This window comes from Eublepharis macularius, chromosome 16 (genome assembly GCF_028583425.1).
Source record: "Eublepharis macularius isolate TG4126 chromosome 16, MPM_Emac_v1.0, whole genome shotgun sequence".
NCBI lineage: Eukaryota > Metazoa > Chordata > Lepidosauria > Squamata > Eublepharidae > Eublepharis > Eublepharis macularius.
Window position 1 is genome coordinate 46,955,014 of NC_072805.1, and position 14,014 is coordinate 46,969,027.

General features: G+C 52.3%; 1 protein-coding gene across 2 annotated transcripts in view; it reads left to right on the forward strand.

Moving 5' to 3' along the window:
- Positions 1-7,602: 7,602 nt before the first annotated feature.
- ZFPM1 (zinc finger protein, FOG family member 1) overlaps positions 7,603-14,014 on the forward strand; it is a 96,718-nt gene continuing 90,306 nt past the window's right edge. For both annotated transcript variants that reach the window (XM_055000869.1, XM_055000870.1), the window contains exon 1: positions 7,603-7,681. In XM_055000869.1, the coding sequence (XP_054856844.1) occupies positions 7,642-7,681 (40 nt within the window). In that variant the 5' untranslated portion in view covers positions 7,603-7,641. The remainder of the gene's footprint in view (positions 7,682-14,014) is intronic.

A 14,014-nucleotide genomic window follows, 5' to 3' on the forward strand; every position in this document is an offset into this window, starting at 1 on the left:
ATGTTAAAATGCATATGGTCTGGCTCCCAGTTTGGTGTACACCCAGAAGCAGTCCTGACTGGTGCTACAAATGTCTCGAGGCTCAAGCCCAGCCCCAGTGGCGTCTAAAATGTCCAATCAAATGTTCTTGCAGCTGGGAGTCCCAAAAGGACACCTCCAGCTCTCGGCTTTCCATTTTTGACTTCCTCCTCCCTCCTCTTCCTTTGTCGCTTCATGAAAGGAAAATTCCTCTGCTCAACTCTTCTGCCTTCCCCACCAAGTCTCTCCCACCCACCCCCAACACACCTTCTCTGTGCGTTGCTTATAATATCGCCCCTGATTAATTGGCACTAATACAAATGTACACCGCTCCATAAAAAGATGTCACTTTTGCACACAATGGGAGTTGCGTCTGCTTGCATATTATCTCTGCTTTGCAGGCATGTAATTCAGTCCGCAGGAAAACATTCTATTTATTCTGGGGCATTATGACAATCTCTCTGCAAACACAACTCAAGCAGGGACACACGCTTGCATACACACCCGTGACTGGGCTGCACTAAGGCACTTTAAAGCACCATTTGAGGAGAAGATTCAGAGGAGTAGCTGGGTTAGTCTATAGTAGCAAAAATAGTAAAGAGTCCAGTGGCACCTTTAAGACTACCCAACTTTGTTGTAGCATAAGCTTTTGAGAGCCACAGCTCTCTTTGTCAGATGCATCGTCAGACGAAGAGAGCTGTGGTTCTCGAAAGCTTATGCTACAATAAAGTTGGTTAGGCTTAAAGATGCTACTGGGCTCTTTACTATTTTGGGAGAGGGGGAGGCAACATCAGCGCTCACCAGACATCACAGTTGTGCCCCCTTCTAGTGCTTCAAACGGGAAAAGAATCTGACCCCATTGCTTTGGGCCTCCCTTCTAGCTAGACAGAAAAAGCACTCACTTGAGGAGGGGTGGCGTTACTGTGGCAGTGTTATTCCACTGCCAGTAGTGGTGGGCTCGGTGGTTCCTCCACCCCATTCCTATACATGGATGTTCCCACCAATGAGTGCTCCTGAATGGCCTAGACTACATTCTTTCTACATATTAATCATACAGATCAAAGCTTCTGATGGGGGTTAAATAATAATTGCGCTTTTAGACAGGTTAGTACCACAGTCACAGTGGTGAACGAAGTGAGTGTTGTTATTGCCTCCACAATGCAGCGGGGGAGCTGAGGCTGAGTGGTTTACCCAGGATCACCTGCAGAGTTCGTGGCAGTCGTGGGATTCGAACCGGCAGAGTGCTGATGCGCAACCCAACCACTTAACCACTATACTGTCACAGTGCGTTATTACCCCCAAAATACAGCTGGTGAATTGGGCTGAGAGGAGAGGCTTACCCAAGGCCATCTGCTGAGCTCATAGCAGTTATGTAATTCGAATGTTGTTATTATTATGGGTTTCAAAATACCAGAGTGCTGATTTGCAGTCCAGCCACTTAACCACACTGCTATGCACCTCCCTTATAATAGCAACTGCTCTTATATACCCCTCTTCTAGACAGCTCGGTGTCCCACTCAGAGCAGTGAACAAAGTGTTGTTATTATCCTCAGCTGGGGAGCTGGTCTGAGAGGAGGAGCTCACCCAAGACCACCTGCTGAGCTCACGGCAGTGATGGGATTCGAACCAGCAGAAAGCTGATTCACAGCCCAACCACCCTTGTCTAAAGTGGTGGACAAGCAACACAGAAAGTTGCACTTTTTCTGTGGTGGCCAGAAGCCATGTACCGTAATGGCCTCTTTGTACTTAGACAAGGCTTTCTCGGAGAGAAGGATGCACACTTCATGTGCATGAACCCTTACAACCATCTTGTCGGCGAGCCTTGCCCTCATGCCCACCCCCAACACACTTTCTCTGTGCATTGAGGGTGAGAGAGCAAGCCGGAGAACTTCGGCTTAGCTGGCAAGTCTGTGGCAGAGGCGAGATTGGAGCTGGGAACACAGGTTTAACATGATGCCTGCTCCTTCCAAATTCCTGGCTGTTCAGCCATGCAAACTCTTTGTGGGGATTCATGTGTTACCCAGGGCACCGCTAGAGAAGCCCCAGCCGGCTATTGTCTATAAATGAAGCAGTTGTGGAGGGGATTGATTTTGGCAGCTCTTTTGCCATTATTTGGATACACGGGGGGGGGGGGGGGCAGCTGAATGCTTCTGCCTCAAAAGGGCTGCAAGAATCCTCTCTAGCAAGGGGGCCAGCTTAGATTGTCTGCATTCATCTACACCGCCATTTATCAAGGAAGACCTCCGCAAATATGCAAGGTGCTCAGTAAATAACTCTCTGCTCATCTGCATTTTTTTATGATAAAAGGTGGAAATTTATATGCAAATAGGCCTTAGCCCCTGGGGTTCTGGCACAATGCCAAGGCGTTCTCTCCCTTTCCCACCATCAACGTGGAGCTTTAGACTTGGCTGCAGTCGCAAAATTCACACCTCTTTCAAGAAAGAAGGAATCTTTCTTTACCACTGAAAAACCACCCCTCGCTGATTGCAAGAGGGCCAGATTTTTCAGGTGTGTGTGTGTGTGGGAAGGGGGGGGGGGCTACTTTCAAAGTTTAAGACTGGCTGGTGCTTTGGGGTGCCTGGCATATGGGCATTCTTGTGGGCAAACTGGCTCAGCTTTCCAGCATGAGAGCCCCTGCTCCGCTGCGCTTATTTCACATCTCCTCGCTCCATTTATTTCAACATCCTCCGTGCTTAGCTTGACCTCTTTACTAGAGTCATGTGGTGCTTAAAACTCATTATTCCCCCACTGAAACAAGAAGTTAATTAAAAACCCTTTATATGTTAAAAAAAAAGTTTTGATGAGTAGTCAGCAGTCTTGCTGAGCTGGTCCAGAGATCGCACTCAATGCAGAGAGGGGCGGGGCTGTGGCTCAGTGGCAGAGCATCTGTTTGGAACACAGAAGGTCCCGGGTTCAATTCCCGCACCTCCATTTCCAGGGATCAGGTGGGAGGTGATGTGAAAGGCCGGTGCCTGAGACTCCAGAAAGCCGCTGCCAGATTGAGTAGACAGTCCTGACCTTGATGGGCCAAGAGTCTACTTTGGTATGAGGCAACTTCACATGCTCAGAGGGATAGAGAAAGATCAGGGGGTTCCCACCATTCCCCAGCTGGTGGCAAAATGAACCATTTGCCCACCCTGTGAATTCCTGGCTGCCCCTGGTCTTAGCTGCGGCACAGAGTCTCTGGTCCCTGGCCTTCAGCCACCTTGCTCCGGGCTCTCCTTCCTCCAGCCACAAATGCCAGAAGCAAAGGGCCAGTTTCTTTAAAGCTTTTGAGAAGCAACAGGATTCCCTTATTACACTAAGCAGATAGCGGGCAGACCTTGCCTGTGCGTCCCCTAGCTGGGCAAAACCTGGGCCCTCCTTTCCCATGTCTCTGGCATGGCCCTTGGCAAAAGCACGGGCTGCTGCCACTGCCTACTGAGCAGGGGAAGGAAAAAGGAGGTGCCCACCTACCTGCTCCCCCCTGCTTGCCACAGGTGATCTTTTGCTTCTTTGGAAGCGTTGCAGGAGATTTGAATTGCCAGGCCAATCAGGCAAGAGGCCACACACACCACACACCCCTCACCTGTCAGAAGAGAAAGTGTGGATTATGGCAGGACTGGGAGGCCCAGACAGATTAAGCTGTCTTTTAATCTCTCCCTGCAAGCAAGGCGAAGTTTAAGCCCAGTAACAGGAAACGTGGAACTCCCTGGCTAACAACGATGGCTCGAGGGCCAAGAAGCAAGCCCCTTTCCCTGACCAGTTCGTTTCTTTCTGCTCTGAAGGGAAGTGGGACCTTGTCTGGGTCTACTTGCAAGCCAGTTCCCCAAGATTCCCTCCTGCCCCCCTCTGTGGCTGTGATTCCTAAGCAACCTTGGCTCCAGGGCCCAGGAAAGAGGCTGCACTCTTGGCTTTGCCAGCTGGAGTTATCTTTCAGGTGCCTTACAGGTGCTGAGTGGCAACAGAAAATTATACAGAAGCTAAACCTGAGCCTTTCTTTATTTTTGTAAACATCCCACCCTAAAGTAGAATGTGATAGTTCACTGTGTTTTAAATCTCACTCACAATGAAACTGTCGGGATAATTTACTCAACCCAAAATGCACCCCGAAGTTTTGGAACCACTTTCCACCATCTGGGTTCTCTTTTAGTTGTGCAGTGGCTTAGGGAGGAAAATCAAAGGGGAGGCTAGCATGGGTCTGCGGCCTGGCTTCCCCTTCTGATAAAGATGCCCAGATGCTGGGCAAAGCCTTCCTCCGCAAGGAGGGCACTTGAAACGGGTAATGCTTGTGGGGCTTAGACCCCCTTCAGTTGCTATTCCTACCCAGCGAAAGTCAGGCTTTATGCTGGTGGAGGCAGAGGAGGCCCATCCAATACGAATGTGCTGCCATGGCAGACTGTGCCGCAGGCTGATGTGATACGAGCACTGCAGAAGCACAGGAAAGAGCATTGGCTACGCACCACTCCCCTTCGGAATTACTTGTTCAGCCTGCACTTTCCCCATCCGGTTGGCCTTAGACCTTTGTGGCTGGATGGGTGGATCCATCCACAAAGGATATGCAGAAGGAAGGCATATCCCTGGAGCCGCAGCTTTGTCGGCTCCTCCCTTCACCCTTTACAAGGCGCTACTTCCAGGTCCTTTGGAGTGTCAATTGATGTGACAGTAATATGTGACCAAAGTCACCTTTACAGGGAAAGGTGCATTAAGCATGCTAAAAAGGAATCCTTTCCAGTCTCAAGCAGCTTCACCTGTTGAGGGCCTCGGGGAGAGGCAGGAGTCGTGGCGTCTTTGCTTCCTACGCAGGCATGCTAGTTGCAGAGCCTATCAAATGGAAGTAGTTCGGCTTACATCCCACCTGTGTGCCCCGACCATTGAGTTAAAGACTTTAAAAAAAATTACACTCTTCAATGCCCAAATAAGGCTATTGAGATGAGAGAGGAAGACAAGCCAGATGGAGTTATGGAATCAACCGAGTGGCACAAAATGAATTCAAAAGCTACAGCAGCTGAAAGAAGGGCCTCCAACAGAAGTGCAGCCTTTGCAATGCGGGGACAGATGGAGCTGTAACTCTTGGCAAGCGTCAGCCCTCCCTAGCATCGATGACCGCTGAGCTGCGCAGGAGACAGCAGGCACCCGTTTCCAAAATAAACACGCGCATCTCTTTTTGGGGACATAAAACGAGAGCCAAAGATATTCTTGGATCTTTCCGCCACAATCTGCTCACAAATTCTGGTTGCCCCTCAGATGCGGAAATCTCACTAGCAGATAATCTCCCTTTTCTAGGAGAGCAGGCTTTCAGCCCCCAGTCCTGGAAGAAAAGAGAGGGCCCTGCGCACCCCTGGGGAGTGCTTTCTGCTAGAACATCACAAAACAGAAGTTGTGGGGGGGGGGGAAAGCAGGTGAACCTTGGCGTGGCTGCTTTGTGCCCTGACTTAACAGAAGGTGTGCCGAATCAGGGCAACAGAAGCCAGGTGTCGGATGCCGGAGTGCAGGACAGGCAGGGGCACTCTTTGCACATCAAAGCACAACCGTGGGCATCTTGCAAGGCTCACAGCCGAAGAGATGCAACTATGCAGCTTCTGGACACAGCCATTGGGGCTGCCAGAAGAGGCTCAGAGCTGCCACAGGTCCTCCCCTCGCAGGGTCTCTGCAAGACTGGCTGGGCTCTCCACAGCGGACTTTTCCCACTGATCATCTTACAAAGGCACCATTTCTGTTGCAGGCCCCGCTTTCTGTTGCTTTTCAATTCGTTTTATGCCACAGCCCAAATAAACCCAGCTTAACCTGAACTCGTCAGGGCTTGGGAGCGAAACCGGGTCGACCACGGTCAGTACTTGGATGGGAGACCACCAGGGACGATGACCAGGGAAGACTGGAGTCCCTGTGTGGAGCATCTCTTGCTTGTCTCTTGCCTGGAATGTCCTACGGATGAAGTTGCCATGCATCAGCTGCAACACGCAGCAGACTCCTCTGGAAAAACCTTGCAAAACTCCAGCATCTTTACAAACGCCCGTGGGAAAGATCGTGAAACTGACACACGCACACACTGCCCAGCTTTCACGGCAGGTGAGAGCATCCCTCTTGGGAAATGCTTCCTCAGCTCCAAATGTATGACCACGGGTCTCTCTCCTGCCTCTGGCAGGGAGGGGGGGGTGGCTCCTGGCTCAGGGGCTCGCTGGCAGCACCTCAGGGGAAGAGCCCATCTGGCGTCCTTTGTTGAGCAGCTGAAATGCAGGGCTCCCCCCCCCGCCCCCGCAAGGCATTGCAATGGGAAGGGGGGGATAACTTCATTGCCTAAAAGGGGGGGGGTAGCTGTGTTGGTCTGCAGTAGAACAGCAAGATTTGAATCCAGGGGCACCTTAGAGACCAACAAATTTTGGGGAATGTAAGCTTTCCAGAGTTAGAGCTCCCTTCTTAGACACGTTTGTTTCTTCTGGCTGCAGTGGAATCATAACAACAACATTCGATTTATATACTGCTCTTCAGGATGACTTAACACCCACTCAGAGCAGTATGTCATTATTATCCCCACAACAATCACCCTGTGAGGTGGGTGAGGCTGACAGAGCTTCTAGAAGCTGTGACTGCCTCAAGGTCACCCAGCTGGCTTCAAGTGGAGGAGGGGGGAATCAAACCCTGCTCTCCAGATTAGAGTCCCAGACTCTTAACCACTGCACCAAACTGGCTGTATACACACTCTTGCTATTTACAGGTAACTTTACATTTTGATTTGAGTCCAGTGGCACCTTAGAGGCCAATAAGATTGTCAGGCTGTGCCTGCAAAATCTTCCAGGTAGTTTCCCAAGCAAAAGGAACGCCGATCCCAGAAATGCAGTTCAGAAAACCCCTCCTCCCGTCAGTCGCCTCCTGGTATTATCACTATATTTAAGCAAGCGGTTGTATTAAAGGAGAGGGCGCTAAGCGAGCGCCTGAAGGAAGGGGAAACAGAGTTCCAAACTCCAGGTGGTGGCTGGACATCTCCCGGAATTACAATTGCTCTCCGGGTTACAGAGATCAGCTTCGGTGAGCGAGTTGTACGGAATTATACCCCGCGGAGGCCCCTCCCACCCCAAGCCCCGCCCTCCTGGCTCCCCCACAAATCTCCAGGCATTGCCCAACCTAGAGGTGGCAACCCTTCCCCTCCCGGCCGCTTCGTTCCGCCTCCAGCGGCGGCCGCCGCCGCACTCTGTGCAGGCTCAGGGACCCTGTGCGGGGCGGCGCTTCCCGGCCGCTTCAACTCCGCCCGTTCAAAGTATCCACCTCATCCGGTGGGCGTGGCCGGCAGTCGCGCAGCGGGCCAATCCGCGGGCGCGGCTGGGCGCTCGCGGCCTCGCGGCCACGCCCCTTTGGAACGTTCGGCGGTTTTGAGCCCTTTCAGGTTCCATTGAGAAAAAGGAGCCCGAGCGCGCCGAGGAAGCCGCGGCGGGACAGACGGACGGACCGCAGCTGCCCCCTCCGCCGGCCGGTGCCTGGAGCCGGAGCCGGCGCCGCGGGCGGCAGCAGGAGGCAGGAGAGCAGCCGCGCCCGGCGCCCGGCGCCCGGCGCCCGCTGGCCAGCCCCGCTCGCCCGGCGCCCGAGGGGCATGAGCCCCGCGCGCCGCCCGCTGCTGCAGCCCCGCCGAGACGCCGCCGCCGCCCCGCGATGTCCAGGAGGAAGCAGAGCAACCCCCGGCAGATCAAACGTGAGCGCCGCCCCGTCGCCCGAGTTCGCGGCCCGCGAGGCGGCAGGCAAAGTTGACCGCCCCCCCCCCCGGCGGCGTCGCCCCCCGCCGTGCTTTGTCCGTGGAGGGGGGGGGGCGGGCGGCCCCCCTGGCCCCAGATCGCGCCCCCCGCCCGCCCAGCCCCGGTGGTCCGGCTGCCCCGCAGGAGGGGCGGCGAGCGGATAGCGGGTCTCCCCGGCTGAGCCGCCCCCCGCCGCGGGCGAACTTTCTTGGCCCGGCGCCGCGCTCGGCCGGTCGGTCGGCCGGCCGGGAGAGCCGCCCCTGCTGGGAGCCGAGATGCGGGCGGCGCGAGTCCCTCCCGCGAGGCCCGGCCCGATAAGATCGCCCTGTCGGGACGGGCTGAAATTGCGATCTTATCGGCGGCCTGACTCACTCCCGGCTCCGGCGGTAGGAAGCCGCGTCTCCGAGGGGACGTGGGGAAGGCTGCGGCGGGCGGGCGAGGCGGGGGCGCGCTGGGGCGGCAGAGGGCCCCGCTCGGCGCTCTCCGCGCCCGGTTGGAGGGCCTCTGTGCGCGCGCAGAGTGCCGTTCGGCCCGTCGTGGGCGGGCGATGCCTTCGCGGCTCCGGGCCAGCTTGGGGTCGGACTCGTGCGCTTTCACGCGTGGCGACGCGTGGCTCCCGGAGATCTCCCGCCGTGCGCCCCTCGGGCATGAGCCCCGGGGGGTGGGGGGTGTCAAACGCACGTGTGGATAGCCCTGCCGCGCGTTGGCCCCGCTTGACGCCTTCCAGACGCAGAGTGTCGGGGGATGCAAGGCTGGCGCAGTGTAAGGTGGAGCAGCCCAGGCTGGGCTTTTACGTCTTCGCCCTGGTAAAGTCGGAGTGACAGCCCCCCCCCCCCCATGGCGTTCGTTATAGGCCGGCTGGTCTTTAAAAACACCCCGGGGATAGGGGTTAGTGGGGGGGGGATCCTGGCCCCCTCTGCTCGATTTGTTGGGGTATTGTAGGTAACGTTTCCCCTTCTGCAAAGCTTGTCAGCCAAGTTTTTGTGGGCCCCTTCCCCCTCCCCTCCCTCCTGGTCTGTGCTCCGGCTGGTTATCTCTGCCAACCACCCCACATATTTCTAACCCAAATAAGATTCAGGAGGCCCCGATAAGCATCTCCTGATGGAGCCGGCGCTTGCCTTGGCTCTCCCTGGCTGATAATGGTGCCTCCGATTTAAATCTTCTTTTCAAGGATCCCGAATTGATCCAGCAGGCTGGGGTCTGCCTTCAGCTCTGGCAAATATGAAACCGATTATTGCTGTGTTTGCCTGTGTGTGCATGCATGGTGGGGTGGCGGTGGGGGAGATTTTCTATCAGCTGCGGGAACTTTTCCACTGGCTGGCTGGGGCTGCCTTTGTCTTCCTTCCCTCCCTCTCTCCCTCCCTTTCCTTCCTGAAAAGATCTCCGCTCTGATAAGGTGCACAGAGAGATGGCTGGATAGCGAGGCCAGCCCTCCTGAGCTAATGTTGCTTTATCTTTTCTTGGAAATAATTGCCATCCTAAGTTGCATCTACCTGTTTGCCTGCCTGAGGTGATTTGTTCTGCTGATAAGGCCCAAGCAAACTTTTTTATTTTGAAAAATTGGATGCAAGATTTTCCCCCTCTAAAGAGACGTTGGGTTTTTCCATTAACTTTTCTTGATACCAAACTTTTTGCTAACTTGTTTTGAAATTAGCCACAGTGTCCTCGCTGAGGAGGTGTTCTGTAGCAGCAGAGGCCCACCTCTCTCATACGGGGGTCTCTGATAGGGGGAAGTTGCCATAATAAAAAACAATTATTCTATTACATTTCTGTCCCTTCCTTCCTCCAAGTTCGAGAGCGGCACACGCACGTCTCTCCTCTCCTCCGTCTTACCCTTACAATAGCCCTGCATGGTAGATCAGGCTGCGAATGTGGCCAGTTGTGAGTAAGTGGGAGTTTGGACTTAAGCCTCTTCCAGTCCTCTAGTTGGACACTCCGAACCATTATCTCACACTGGCAGTGTTTAATTTGAGCTGCAGTTCACCAGGACTCTCTCTCTCAAACTTCTCCCAGGCCCTGGGTCCTTCTTGCCTTATTGGAAATGCGGGGTCCCTTTCCCTCTCTCGGGCTGACATTGAAATGAGGGGCCCCAGGTGAGACCCAGGGCCTTTTGAAAAGAAGCTGAGCTGCAGTCAATCTTGCAGCTCTTCAAAGCATTCTGCTGCGTTGTATGAACAGCCTTTGAATGTCCTCGGGTGAACTGTGTGGAAGGAGCCGGTCATATTCTTGCCGGGCTTGGATCAGGTGGCTGGAAGTCAAGGTGGGGGTGGGAATTAAACCCTCTGATCATCAGGAAGAAAACGTAAGATTTTTCAGGAAGGGGGCGCCTCTTAATGCGTGCCGCTGGCTATGGCAAAGGCAAGGCACCCTGCAGTTTTCTGCCGGGCAAGGGTGAATGTGGTCTGGCACTTTTCAGAACATCGAGCCATTATCCCCATGGCTGGCACTTGCTTTGCTAGAGTTCTTCAAGCTTCCTCCTTTCAGTAGACGTGGTTTGTTCGGGTGGTGTGTCTCTCCTGCCGCCCCCCCCTTTCGACTTTCCACCCTGCTTTGTCTTGCAGGAGTTGTTAGGTCTTCTGGAGTGGCTGTTGTGCATTAATTTCCAGCTCTTTCCTTGTCACCCTTATGCAGCATTCTCTGCTTAATAAGGAGCCAAAGGTGCTCTGAAGATGGATTAGGATATTTCCAGGGATGGGCAGCTATCGGAATGCATTAGCTGGCTCTGGCTCCAGGCTTTTCCCTCTTCGGCTTTCTGCTGAGATGTGAAGGAATGATAAAGTGGGGAGGGTTGATCTGGGGCCAGATAGAGATGGCCAAAAGTGATGAGCGATGGAAGATGCAGGAAGAGGCCGTCCTGTGTGTGTGTGTCGGCATGAAAATAGCCATCCCAAAGTATGCAGGCTAGAGAAATACGGGGGTGTTAAAAGAGAAAAAAAAAACATTCTCTTTCCTATTTGGTTTCTTCAGAGGGTGGAAAGAATACACCAGTTGAGATGTCTTTAAGCTGAACTCTGGACCTGTTTTTAACAAAATAGATGACTGGTCATTGCTGCCTCCCCTCAATCTATAAATGCTTATTTCGACGTGCCTCTTTGTGTCTTTGGTTGCACTTTTCTGCCTCTTCTTCCTCCCCCCCCCCAGCTAGATGCAAAAGCAGATATCTCTGAGAGGAGCCAGAAGACTGATAAAGTTAAAGATCAGACACTGGATTAAATTTAACCAGCACGTTGAGAGGAGGTTTTCTTATGGTGCTGAACATGAGTCCAGTCTGTGCAGCCCCGTTTTATTTTAATGGAGTAATTCCAGTCGTGTTGTTACCTCATGAGGATCAGGAAATGAGTGGCCAACGCTGCGGCATACGCGTTCGAGTCCTCTAACCCACGGGCCACCTCCAGTGAGCGGCAGCGGCTGCTTGGTGTCTTTGCCAAGTCCTTCTGCTGCAAGATACTACCCACTGGGGCCTTGTAGTTACACAGCAAAGCTCTGTTCTTGGTGCATCCCGTTGAAAGTGCGTGCCACATCAAACACAATGGCAGTTGATAATCATTAATAATAATAATACCAATCCTAATCCCAGAGTTGAATTTTCTCACCAAGAGGGGGGGGTGGCTTCCTGTCTGCTCTACCTGAATGGCCTCTATTCCCAGCAGCGTTTCTACCATGAACTGTTTTTTGGGAGTTATTTGAAGTGGCTCCAGAATAGGGAACAAGGCAAGACAAGGGAATCTCTCTGGTGCTAATCTCTCCATGAGCATCAGCTGGTGACAGACCTCCTTACGTTTTTCCTCTGCAAGTGCCAAAAAGGGGAGAAATGTCCTAAAGAGCAATTTCTTTATCCAGACGTAGACAGTCGCATGTTGACTGTCACTTGACATGTTGACCCTTTGGAAGGGTCCTTTCGGAACCACAGATGCAAATCCTGGCAGGGAGGTTTGGTTTCTAAGGCGCTGAGAGTAGCTCCCTTCCATAGGCCGGCAACAGGTTATTAGAAGCCAGGGTGCTTTATTATTATTTTTTTGCCATAAAGGCCCTTAAAGCAGTTTATAGTCAACAGATCCAGTGTGCTGTGATAATGCATTTAAAGGTAATGAATGATAGCATTGTGAGGGCAATAAAATGAATAAAGGTTAAATCGGAATAGGTCAGCCACTGACTGTGTTCCGCATCTGCAGGCTTGGCTGAAAAACCTCACGGAATGACTCTGGCAGGCTTCCATTGGAATGGACCTCCCTAGGACGGATGCTGATAATGCAAATTCGTTATTCTTGGTACAGCTTTCTTCGACTAAGGGTGCCTTTACCCCCTGGTTTTAATTCAAAGTGTGTTTGTGTGTGTGGGGGTATGTATAGGGGAAAGTGCTCCCTACGGGTCATTTAGGACTTCTAAGGTCAAAGTTGATGCCTAGAACTTGTCTTAGAAACTGACCAGCAGCCAGTGAGAATCAAAGAGAATTCGTGTTCTGTATGCTTGGCTTGCGGCTGCATTCTGGACCGGCTGTTATTACTGGTATTACTTGGTTTATATCTTAGCTGCCTGTCCAGAAGGTTGCTTGAGGCCTTGAATTGAACAATGAAAAGGAAAGAACAATTAAAAATAAAGCAATATAATTATGATTAATAACAATCACCCAAAGCATAAGCCAGCTCATTTTACCAAACCCTCCCCCACCCCAACATCAAATGATAAAACTGCACCCAGCCGGTGCTCCCCTGCTGTCTTTAAGGGCAACTTTGCACATGGCTTGTTGCGGGAGTTAAGAAAGCGGCTAAGTCATCTTCAAAAAGGGAGCAGCTGTCATATCAGCTGAATGCTATGGCAGGTACCTAAGCAATTAAAAGACATATCGATAGTGACCAGATTGGTGTTTAGTAGCCTCTCTCAACAGAGCTTTGCCACCCGAGAGGGGCAGCGATTGCACTGGCATGCAGTGAGGCATGCTGCACCAAGAGCTTTGACCTCACGGCTCAGGTGTGGGCACCTGGATAGGTGGAGTTCTGGTTGCCTGTGCTACAGACTGAGCCTGTACTAGACCAGATCTACCCACTTAGCAGGAGACTGTTGGGTGGCAGAAGTTCACTCTCTCTGCCTGGGAGTTCTCTCTCAAAAACCCCGAATTCTGGAAGATGGAGGCTACTGTGGATCCCTGGCCCAGAGGAGAATTCAGCTTTGGTGCTAAGCCAAAGGGATTGACTAACGCCTCTAATTTGGGAAAGCAGGTGGCGACTGAGATGGGGGGGTGGGTGGGCTGTCATCTTTGCTTGCTGCAGAAATGACCAACCAATCGCTGTTGTGGAGTGCTCCTTGGAGAGCTGGGCTGACAGGGAGGGCTAGCACCCCTCCCGGCTAAAATCCCGCCGTCCTTCCGTGGTGTGCACACAGAAGTGGTACGCACCCTGTGGAGGCGTGGCTGGTAATTGCTTGTGCTATTAGGAGCTTTCCAAGAAGGGCCTGAGAGAGCTCTGTCTCACTTTCGTTCTTCTTCCTTTCTGGCTGGAACTTAGATGCTATGTGCAGTTAAAGCAGTAAAAGCATGATTGTAACTGGGAGCTGATGGTGGTTGAGATAAGGGGATCAAAACATCCAGGCATATGCAGTCAGTCGGGGTTTTTAATTTTTAAACCCGCTCTCTGCTCTCCTGGGCTTTGACCCGGGCAATTTGCTTGATGGGGTAGTTGTGTTCCCCCCCCCCTTTTTTTAAAAAAAAATAAAAGTGGCTGGAAGTCAATCAGATAACTGCAACCTTAAATATTACGGTTATTCAAGCCCTCTGTTTTCCCACATTTTCTCCCCCTACACACACTAAATTATGTGGCTTTTTCAAAAAAAAAATATGACAAGCCTCCTATAACATCAGGATGCATCTGGCAGTGTTTGTGTTCTCTCTCTTTCTCCTCCTGTGTCTCTTTTGTTCTGCTGTTTGATAGATGTGGACAGCTGATAAAAGATGGGGAAAAAAAGGCAGGGAACCGATCCCTAGCTTAGATAGCTGGTTACATTTATTAACTTCAAAGGGGGGCGTGTGGGCACAGAAAGAAGATGATCAAACCTTTTGGCAGCTGTGTGTGTGTGTCTTTCTGCAATCCGCTCAGGCCTTGGCTCTTTAGATTGGGGGTGCTGATAGAACTGGCAGATTGATCTTGTGGTGATTGTGTGGTTGTGTGTGCTTGTGTATGCATGGGTGCATTTGTACTATTCTTAAGTTTTTTTCTTTAAAAAAACCCAACCTCTCGTGTCTGAGCATGAAGCAAAAATTCTCGGTGAAGTTTTCTGGAGCCCTCCTCCCTCTGTTTGCT